General features: G+C 38.9%; 1 protein-coding gene across 7 annotated transcripts in view; it reads left to right on the top strand.

The window, feature by feature from the left end:
- Positions 1 to 11,519, top strand: part of SKIC3 (SKI3 subunit of superkiller complex) — an 80,483-nt gene that overhangs the window by 51,443 nt on the left and 17,521 nt on the right. For all 7 annotated transcript variants that reach the window (XM_073344528.2, XM_073344529.2, XM_073344527.2 and 4 more), the window contains exons 28-34: positions 1,941 to 2,018; positions 3,649 to 3,773; positions 4,537 to 4,660; positions 7,871 to 8,092; positions 9,050 to 9,122; positions 9,516 to 9,569; positions 9,685 to 9,796. In XM_073344528.2, the coding sequence (XP_073200629.2) occupies positions 1,941 to 2,018; positions 3,649 to 3,773; positions 4,537 to 4,660; positions 7,871 to 8,092; positions 9,050 to 9,122; positions 9,516 to 9,569; positions 9,685 to 9,796 (788 nt within the window). The remainder of the gene's footprint in view (positions 1 to 1,940; positions 2,019 to 3,648; positions 3,774 to 4,536; positions 4,661 to 7,870; positions 8,093 to 9,049; positions 9,123 to 9,515; positions 9,570 to 9,684; positions 9,797 to 11,519) is intronic.

Here is an 11,519-nt window from a genome sequence, read left to right as displayed (position 1 = left end):
CAGGATCACGGCCAACTCTTGCACCCCAACCTTGCGTCCCTCCACCTCATGGCGTGGATGTTGCGTGGCTGAACCCGGATGAACGGGCCTGTTTGGATGGTGTCCAGAAGGTCCTCTTCGAGAATAGAAAGCCCTCGACTAGGCAGACCTTCCTGACAAAGTGGATGAGGTTCTCCCGCTGGGCGGCCGAATGGGGCATTTTCCCTTCGCATTCTTCAGTGCAGTCGATCTTGGACTACCTGCTTCATTTAAGGAACCAGGGCCTAGCGCACTTCTCTATCAGGGTGCACCTGGCGCCCATTTTGGCCTTTCATCCGCCAATCCAGGGGCCGACTGTGTTCTCCCATGACATGACGGTCAGGTTCCTTAGAGGCCTCGAGAGACTCTTTCCTCAAGTCCAGTCCCCGGCCGCTCAGTGGGATCTCAGCTTGGTTCTGTCCAGGCTCACAGGTCTGCCCTTTGAACCTTTTGACCTTGTGCTCCCTATCTCACTTATCATTGGAAGGTAGCTTTCCTGGTGGCAGTGATTTGTCGGCGAGGCAAGTCTCTGAGTTGTGAGGCCTGACCTCAAAACTGCCGTACACGGTCTTCTATAAGGACAAGGTCCAGCTCCAGCCCCAGCCCCAACCAACTTTCCTTCCCAAGGTGGTGTCCGCCTTCCACATGAGCCAGGACATCTTTCTTCTGGTCTTCTGCCCTAAGCCAGAGGAGACTAGTGAAGAGAGGCGTCTTCACGCTTTGGATATAATAAGGGGTCTGGCTTTCTACCTAGATGGGATAAAACTTTTCTGTACGTTGACTCAGCTTTTCATCTCTACAGCTGATAGGATGAAGGGCCTCCCAGTGTCCACGCAAAGGATTTCTAACTGGATCACCTCTTGCATTTGGTCCTGCTACGAGATAACAGGAGTCCCTCCACCGCCAATCATCAGACCCCACTTGACTAGAGCGTAGGCATCCTCGGCAGCCTTCCTGGCACACGTTCCGATTTCAGAACATCTGTAAACTGCGACATGTTCCTCAGTACACATGTTCAGGGCCCACTATGCCATCATACAGCAGGCCAGGGATGATGCTGGGTTTGGCAGAGCTGTGTTGCAATCTACATGTCCGTGAACTCCTTACCCACCTCCCAGGGGTACTGCTGGGAGTTACCTAAATTGGATGGACATAAGCAAGCCCTCAAAGAAGAAAAGACAGTTACCTTTTTTCGTAACTGGTGTTCTTCGAGATGTGTTGCTCATGTCCATTCCACCAGCTCTCCTTCCCTGCTGCCGGAGTTTCTGGCAAGAAGGAACTGAGGGTAGAGGGGGCCAGCGGTGCCCCTTATACCGGCGCATATGTGTGTCACTCCAGGTGGTACCAGAGCCAGTTCCTTATGGATACTGCTGAGGGAAAAACTTCCGGCACCAGTGCATGTGACAAGCGCGCACACACACCTAAGTTGAATGGACATGAGCAACACATCTCGAGGAACACCAGTTACGGAAAAAAGTAACTGTATTTTTTTCAAAGAAGTGCAAATTAATCAATGCCTCTCATGGAAATTACCACAGAACCTTGCAGTATATTGAATCTTTCAATATGATTGTGGAAACTGAGGTATCATTGCATTGTCTCTACTGTTAAAACAATGTATAAACACAGTTCTTCCCAAAAAGGGGGGATAACATGGATGCAGTAGTGGTCACTGAACATAGCAAATATTTTGTAATTTTAAGCCATTATTAAAGAGACAGGACAACTCTTACAGTGTAGATAAGTCACTGGCCGTAATAAGCAAAAGAATCCTTCTGGTAAATCTTGAGTACTCTCTTATTTTGAGAGAAATAAGGGCATAAACTTGCAGGCCTTTTATGGACACACACTCGCATTATAACTGTTTGCATGTACTCCTGGGCATATTTGTGAATTACTCATTGTTTATGGTCACTTTCAAGGGCGGTCTCCTTGCTGAAGAACTCTGAAGATAAAGAGAAGTATAACATAGCAATGCAAAATTATGGTAGATCACTCTGGTAAGCAGTGTTTTTTGTTTAAGTTGTTACCTCTTGCAATATCACAGTATTACTTGGAGAAATTCCACCACAGAACAAGGAATGGCCACATCCTTCATTTAATGGGTACTTTATGATAGATAAGCTATTCATATTTAACTTTCATTTTAATCTTAAACCATTTTTTATCATATGCAGTACAAAATTTAGAGCTTCACTATCTTATACGTACTTTCATTAAATTGCTTTCAGTTTCCCACTCTTAAAACTCTGAGCTGTACCCATAATAATTCAACAGTTAGGTTTAACTTTAGCATTCCTTGTCTCTATTTATGTAGTTTGCAGAAGGAAGCTCAAACTCTCTTGGTTTTTCTACCTGCCATCTGACTTGGAATTTATTCCCTTTCTTTTTGCAGGTAATCCAGTTTGTAGTGTGAGTAGTTAGCTGTATGTTGTCACTACTTTTTAAAACAAGAATTTTTTTGTTGAGATCGGTGTCCAAAAGTTCCAGGAGGTTGCCCATATTGGAGTCTCAGGTTATGTGAGAAATCCCCACAGAGTGGCACCTTGTAGCTAGTATTCCTAGGATAGGGTTGCTCCTGTAGCAGAGCTGTGCTATTGCTTTGACCTTTTGGGGTCATGCTGACTGACTTGAACTAGTTCTCGTAAACAGCACTATAGCACAGATTATTCTTCTCTTTACGATGTCTGCCTCAACAGTCAGAACAGTCTACTAGTCCTCTGATTCCATCTCAGGGGCATAGGATGGAGAGAATCTTGACGTCGGAGGACAGTTTCAAACTGCTTCCTTTGTGGTGGCTTCAGCTCTGTTAAGCAAGGTTTTAGAAGTAAATTTTTTTTAGGCAGGAAATATCTACCCCTGACCTCAATGTGAGTGATAGAACCAGTGCCCTCATCCTAGAGAGGTCATATCTTCCCATCATATTTTTCTAAGAGCATCTTGGTAGACTAAAGAGATTCACTTAAGTGTTGTGATGCTCAACATCCTCATTCCAAGTTGCATGTATTGTATGTGAGTGTGGTCATTTCTGGTCTTCCAGAAAGAATTCAAAATGATGCAACATTTTTGTGTGAGTACAAAGTTCTCATGATTGTTAATGAAATTTAGTAAATAGTCCTATTGCATTTCTGCTATGATGGTCTTATTCATAGCAAGATTGCCAAATCTATTCTTCCTCCTCCCTCATAGAAATCACTAGGCAGTATCTTTTTGTATCACACTATAATATCGTTCCCTGGATAGTATGTGTGATCAATTAATATTAGTGTGCTCATATGTTGATACAAACGTCAGATAGTTCCAACAAGCCGTAACTATTTATTTAGCAAATCTGACTAAATGTTGTATTTCTGAGCTAGTAACATGGACTTGAAGCTTTCACATAAGTGAAATGGGATTGCAAATATCCACATTAACAATAAGTTCATCCACCTAGAATGAAGGGTTTGAGGGTACACTAATAGTTCTACATTTCTTAAAACCAAAATTCAACCCCTTTCTTTTTAATATACTGGGCTTCTAAAAGACAGCGTTAGTGAATTTAGCTGATGGTTGTACAGATCATGAACTGGGGCTCCTTAAAACTGCAGTTCAAAGCTGATTTGGGGCATTTTTTTTTTTTTTTTTTAGTGCCATAGGTCAATATGACAAGGCCATCCAGGCTTACATGTCCACTCCTCTCACAGAGTTAGAGAACATCGTAGGAGTTGCACTAGCTTACTTCAAGAAAGGGCTTTTACAAGACAGCATTAAAGGTAAGTGTCTGTTTAAACAAAGGTACAGTACATGGCCTGACACTAAAGGAATATGGCATTTTCTAGATGAACACTTACCCCTTTTGACTTTGTACTCCTGACTGACACATTCTGTCCCAACTTATGCACGCATTGGGGTAGTATGGGGTATAATAAAGGCAGAGAATTTTCAGATTTTCATATAAAATTCATCATAATCAGCAGATTGCTACTCAGAAAGTTGCCATGAGCTATTGCAGTGTACTGGAAAAAATATCTTTTACATATCAATTGACATTTTCAAGGCAGGACACCGTGGTAGTACCAGTACTTGCTTACTCTCTACATCCAGTATGCGAGGGTAGGGAAATAAAGGTATTATGAACAAAGGTGGATGCTAAACTTTAAAAATGGATTTTTGCTGCTTGGGGCAGGGATCTTGAAACATCAAGAGAACGCATTCCTTTCCTGGATGTTCCTTTATCACTTTTCAACAATTTTTAGCATTCATTACATATGAAAATTATTTAGGTTTCAAAGTCAAACACTCAAAAGTTAGGAAATGCCAGACTTACAGTTGCATGTTCTTGTGCAACCTTAATTCTGCCCCTTTATGTCCAACCTGTGCACTGAATGTGGCAGGGGTCCTGTAGGGGAAAATGTATGTGATCATGTAACTAAAGACTCTCATAGTGCATATACATGTCTGTATCTTGTCACTCCAGAATGCTTTTAAATCTCTTGATTGCTTTTTTAAATTCCTATCTTAATTTAATATTCCCAGCCTATGAGAGAGCCCTGTCTCTTGCTGAATCTGAACAAGACAAAGCCCATATTTTGACTGCTCTTGCAATAATGGAGTACAAACAGAACAAAGTGGATGCTGCAAAGACATTGCTGTTTAAATGGTATGTGGATGGTGTAGCATGAGTATGTGTGAGAGAGAGAACTTGTCAGAATTTGAAAGTACTGTTAGAAGCTTTAACTTGGAAGTTTTTATTGGGCTTGCTTTTTTTTAGCCCAAAAGTAATGAGGTACAAACACTGAAGGCAGCTTTGTAAATTAATCTAAAAGCAGTGGTAATGTACCTACCAGTAGTACTTGTCTTCACATTTGTTGAGTGGCTTGCTGTGTAAGATGTTTTTAAATTTAAACTAAGATATTGTTCAAAACTTAATTTCCTATTCTGTGGCATTCCTTGCAAAATAAGTTCCAAGTTGCTATCTTAATTTTCTTCAGAGAGTTTAAAGTCTTCCATCCTTAGGAAAAGAGTGTGTGTGTGTGGTGTGCAGCTATAATAAATGTAACTTTTTCTTAATAAAAATTTAACCTAAGTAATTAAAAATCCCCCAAAGAATAATGCTGTAAACACCACATAGCATCATGGTAGTATTCTGTAGATTTCACTTAAAGATCAGCAGTCCTGTTTCACCTCTGTATTTTGTAAGTGGTTTTTTATCTTTCAGGATTTTGAAGATTTAAAAAAGTGCCTGGTCTGTTACTGGGCAGTTGGCAGCCAGAAATTAGCCTCTACCATTTCAGTCCTCAGTGTTGAGCAGAGTGGCTGACTTTACTTTCCCTAAAAAAATGAGGAGTCTGCTGGCACCTTAATGACGAACAGATTTATTTGGGCATAAGCTTTCGTGGGTAAAAAACCCACTTCTTCAGATGCAAGAAGTGGGTTTTTTACCCACGAAAGCTTATGCCCAGATAAATCTGTTCGTCTTTAAGGTGCCAGCAGACTCCTCGTTGATTTTGTGGATACAGACTAACATGGCTACCCACGATACATTACTTTCCCTGTTTACCAAAGAATACTGTGTCGGAAATATGGCCATATTGACCATCTCTATCCTGCCAGCAAATCCTCAAGTTACTGAAATAATTGAGGTCTGTGACCTGGTGCTTTAAATCCTGAGTAATTGATGATTAATATGATGTAGGAAAATGTTATTTCTAGTTAGTCACGAAAGTGTTCTTTCTATTTTTAACATAAATTTCAACAATGAGTGCTTCCTACATATCATTAGTCACTAGCATTAAAGAAAACTAGTAAATGCTCTGGAAATGCATCATTTTTAACTGGAAGCATGTAACATTATAAAAAGTGAAATCTGTCAAGACTTTAAATTTTACTGTTGGGTTTTACACCCATATAGTAGACTTATGGCAACACAAAAACCTGCAAAAAAGAATTTCACATAATTAGACATATTTGGTGTCTATAGCTGATATTAGAGTATAACTGTAATCTTGTGATGGAGTCAGAAGAAACAAAAGGTCTAAATGTTCTACTTATTCTTTTGTGCTTTTTATAAAATAAGTATATTTTTACATCTGTAGTTCACAAAATTTGGTTAACCAGGATGTTGGAGGATTGTTTTTCCTCCATTGATTTAGCAACACAGCATAGAAGTAGGATATTAAATTTTTGACCTCCAGTGAAATCATCAACACTAAAACAAAACAATAGGACCAATATGTTTAGGAACCTTTTCATATTCCATTGCTAAATTACAATAGGCAGCGTCTCCTTTATATTCATATTTATTTCCAATTTTAGGATGTGACCACCAAATAAATGAATTCTCATAATTCCATATTCTGATAGTTGTTTCCTTTTAATTTGATCAGATGATACTGCAGCAATTTTCTCTTATATCGGAACATCTTGAATTTGTGCAGTCTCTTGTGATGTGTAGTTTTTTGCACCAGTTTTTCTCCCTACAGCTCTCCTACTTCTTCATGGAAAGCAGTTCTGCTTCTGCATTACTATTATTCAAAGCTTTCTATAAAACTACTAGATAACACCTACTTTTGTACTTATTTAAGCAGCAATATAGTTAATTGTTTTTAATTTTTTAGAATATTCTTTATAGAGATGAAAATTATTTTGAGTTTAAAAAAAAAAAAGCAATACTTCATTGGGCTTTGATTCTGTATTCCAATTTTCCTTCCAAATTGGTTCTAAAGTTTCACCAGCAGTGACTAATGCACATACATTTCATTTTAATTTCCTAACCTCCTTGCACGTGTTTCCTCAAAACAGCTTCATGGAAAGTGCAATGCATACAGTTAAGCATGTGCAACAGCAGAACTAATCTACTGATTGGACTGCAAATTGTCTCCCTTAATTCCTTTTGCTATAGCATGGAGTTGCAGTAGTCATATATGTATTCATGGTACAGTGCAGACTGCTAAATATGAGATACTGACAGAAGATGTAAATATTCCTCCCCTCCCACCCCCCTTCATCTGTGTTTTTTGTTTGTTTGTTTTTTTGTTTTTTTTTTAACTGGGAAATGCATATATCCTGTACCCAGAATGCTAGCTCTGTGCAGATTTTATTACTCAAACACAATTAATTCTACAGCTACCTGAAGCACAATTTTATGTAAGAGGGAATTCTTTTCCTAGCAGAGATTGGATCTTTTTTACTTTAGGGAATCTAAATCAAAGCTCTCATAGCAAAATTATTTACATCAGATGTCAGATACTGCCATGCCCTCAAAAAAGAGTGTGTGTGTGGGGGGGGGAGGAGCAAACCTCCTCCCCAAAAATCCGTTTGCTTAGTATGAGTAAGTGAGTTTATATTTATAAGATTATGTATACTATTGGAGAAACTTTTGCTTCAGGAGAAAGTAGATGCATAAGGTTGAGGAGATATTTGACTCCATTACCAGGCATTTTTTATGGCTACTCTTTTTTTTTTTTTTTAAACAAAGACAACTAAACATGCCTGATGCTTGCCAAGCAGTAGTCATGAGCTTTAAAAGCTGAAACCCACGTAACTCCATTGTACTCAATCTTATCCAAAGGATTTAAGAATATTGATGTAGGACTGAGTTTGAGAGTCCTATCATGAGAGGGTATTAATTCAGTGCGTCACATTATTATTGCTGGATTAGGAATTCAAACATACTGTGAGCTAAAGAGGATGTTTTGTTGCTCTGAAGAGGTAGTTTCAATTTGGAGTGAATCTTGTGAGTAAATTGCTGTTTGTTGTTTAACCAGCACTTACAACACTATGACAAGTGGAAGAAGATGACAAATCCTGCAAACTGTACTTGAGGCTAGTATTGTATTACATAATAACCTGTTTTCCATTGTATTTATAGCTCTATATTAAAGGAACTTACTACAGAAAGCCTGCAGGCTCTGTGCACCCTAGGTCTGGCAAAGCAGGATGCTACACTTGCAACAGCAGCACTTAAAGAATTACTGAAGCACACAAAAAGCAAGGATAACGTTTATGAGAGATGCCTTATTACATCTGCTGTGTATGCGCTGCAAGGTAGAAATGTGGGAGTGCAGAGGCAAGCTTCCAGAGCTGTCCATAGGTGTGTGGTCTGCATTTTTGTATATTAATGGCAATTAAACTTTTACCCTCCCATGCAAAACTATCCTTTTTAAACTTTGTGAGTGCTGGAACAAGACTTACTAAGCAAATATCTACCCTTTTACAAGATACCAGAGTTTGTCTCTAGGTATGTTAAGAGTGAAAAATGTAATTCATTTAGATCAAGTCAAATGGCAGAAGCTGCCTCTATTCTTGCATTTTTGAAATACTGTCATAATATCTTTTTATGGGATCAAATTGTTTTACTCTTAGGAACACATTACACTGTGGTACACAGTTATAAATCTATTTATGGTCAGCATGTGTACTATAAACTTCTGTGTGCTTATTGTCAACTCTCTGGATTGTTCAGTAGAAACTTACCGATAAAGCTGGGAAAGGTCTGCACTGTAACAGGTTCTTCTCTGCAATGATCCCCCAGGTTTTATCTAATGTAATCTTAAATGGTTTCTTAGGCAGTTGAGTCCATTAACTAAATGTTTTTTTGATTTAATTTTAAATGTGTGTGGGAGGGAGGGGTTAAGTTTCAAGCTGTTGCTCTTGGTTATGCCATTAACAACTACCAACTTGTACTGTCACCTCTCATATGTTTCAGACAGTTATCCTACTCTTCTCTCTTTCCAGATTATCTTAAATTCCCTTATCCCAGAGTAGGTTTCTGATCTTTAATAACATGTCCCTGTTTTTTGACGACAGTGATACATTAGGGAGAATACCGTCTATCTAATCTATAATCGTATATGTCTGTTCGCTTTAAGTCACTAACCATGGAAGCTGTTTGCATAACTTCTTTTAAGAAGATTACAGATGTAAGCGTTGATTATAGTAGCGGGTCTGAAAGTAGGTGCCTATCCAGAGATGTGACAAGCAGGATTCGCATGGCTAAGTACACCTCTGTAGGAAATGCAAATCTGAATATCCTTACTCTCTTCTGTAGTAACCCAGATGATCCTGCTCTTTGGTCTCTTCTCTCTCGACTTGTTCCTCTGTATACGCCACATAATGCAAAGGTAAGTGTGTTGCAGTTATCCTGTATTAAGCTTTGACCATGTGTTAAGCAACATATATTTGAGTAGAGTTCAGTAATTACAATTTTTTAATATGCTATTGTGCACTAATTAACAAGAACAACTATTATGATTGCATTCACAATTGCAGGCAACTTGTCAGAAATGCACAACTGCCTTCTTTGTGTGTATGCTTTAACAAAAGCAGTGATGCTCCCCTTAAAATAAATAAAAACACTATGCATCAGCTTGGAAGAGAAAATACTTGAATGTAAAATTAGTTCATATTGCTGATCAAGGTCAAGATCAGAAGCATGATCCTGTCATTTCAACATCCCTCGTAAAACCCCAGCATTAAACAATAGAGATGTAATCTGTTCAATATTTTTCTTTTAGGGTGGAGCTGTGGCAGGAAATGTTGCTCATATGCTTGATTTAAACCATGGAAAGGTTTGTTTTTCACTTCAGACTTTTTAATTCAATAAATAATCCTAAAGTGAACACGTTTTGGCTTTTTATAAAGTAATATTGAAGCACACTAATGTTGCTTATTCTTCATGTGTAGAAAGCCCTGCTGCATACTGCAGTTAATCAGTTGGCGGTGGGATGTCATTCAGTTGAAGATGAGAAAAACAATGCACTGAAGGATATCCAAAAGGCAGTACATCTTTTTCCAGGTGATCATTACTCTATCACAAACATTCATGCTGCGATTTTTATTTTAAACTTCTATTTGTTAGGATTCCAGTAATATTTCGGGGAGAGGCCTTTGATCAAGTAAAATAGAATTAGCTTTCCAGGGACTGTTTGAACACATCAAGGGATAGGTAAATGCTGAAGTTGAGGCTCACTCTAACAACACTGGAAATTATTTAATCTCCCAATAGGAGAAGAGATTTGTGGTGGTGGTTGTTTCACACACCAGTCTCAAAATTCGGATGCTCAATGAATTATATATAACCTGCTGCACTGACCTGGAAAGATCTATTCATGATTTTTTTAGAGTTTTTGGATTGCAAATACTGTATTAATTTACTGAATGTTGGTTAGTGCTACAAGCAGCTGTCCTATTAGCAAATTGCAATCTTTGTTATTATAGTAAATGCAAAACTAATGTTGAGACTGTGAAATCAAGCACTCAGAAGTCAAATACCAAAATGCTAAATTTCTTCTACAGTGTTAATGCTGTGGTATGCATTAACGTAATGCATAAAAGAAAAACTTTTTTTATCACTTTCTCACAGATATAGGATGATTTGACACTTTCTGGAGCTTTGTTTCATTTTCCAGTATTTATTCATTGTTCTCCTTCATCCCTTCTCAAAAATCTCCTTTGCTATGATGCCTACAAAAACTTTAACAGTGTAGGCTGCTGGTGTGCTGAGACCATTGCCTGTCATGCTGACCAATATTGTCTTATTGTTTTTTTGTCTGTCTGTATCCATCTGTTATATCTTGTCTTATACGTAAATGGAGATCTCCCTGGGGCATTAGACACTGTCCCAATGCAACTCTGGTCCATGACCTGGATTTGTAGGCACTATGATAATGCAAATAATTGTATAGGCGGGTCTGATACTGGTGCCTGTTAACTTTGTTGCCCAATGCTTCTCATAAGACTCTGTTTTCAGGTACTTATGACTTGTCAAAATTTTACCCATTTGTCTTAAATTTTCCATAGTGAGTATCTGCCTGTAGGCTGAATTTTAGTTTGGAAAATTTCAGCCAGAACAGTTCAGCTGTTTCTGAGAATGGGATTAAGAGAAAATACATTTTTCCCATTTAAAAAATAAATTCTGGTGATTCTTTCTTTCAACAAAGTGAGCACCTTGTGCTTTGAAGTCCAGGACTTGTAACTTGGCAGGGTAGTGGCCTTTGTGTGATTGGATGTGTCTCTTTGCCATCCCTATGAAAACTTCCCCAAATTCAGTCAAATTATAAAACCTAGAATAAACCCAGTTTGTACTTGCTCATAGAGATTATGGACATTTTAGCTTCTAAAATCAAGAAAGATTTCATCCTCTCTGAGCATGTTTGAGCCTCTAGTGCTGACTGGTCTTTGCAGGCACCATCCCCACAGAACAACTTAGTATGCTACTTTCAGCTCAGGACTACAAGGGCAAAGCTAGACTGTTCTAGAATGGGCACTGGAACTGAGAGCAGAGTGTCTCTCCCTCCTGTGATCTCCCTGCTGACACCTTGGCAGCCCGGAGGAAGAAGCAATCTAATTTGAATACAGAGGCGACCAGGTGGGACCAAAGAAGATGATTGTGGCAAGTAGTCTGAGACTGGGTACAGAGGAGAGCAGGCAGAGACGCTGAGAGTGGAAGCAGGATGGTTAACCGTGAAGAGCGGAGGCTGGGATTGGATAGGCAAGTAGAACGAGATTGGACAAGGAGT

This window comes from Lepidochelys kempii, chromosome 5, assembly GCF_965140285.1.
Source record: "Lepidochelys kempii isolate rLepKem1 chromosome 5, rLepKem1.hap1, whole genome shotgun sequence".
NCBI lineage: Eukaryota > Metazoa > Chordata > Testudines > Cheloniidae > Lepidochelys > Lepidochelys kempii.
Note: the sequence above shows the minus strand (reverse complement) of the source record. Positions and strands in the feature narration are given on the sequence as shown.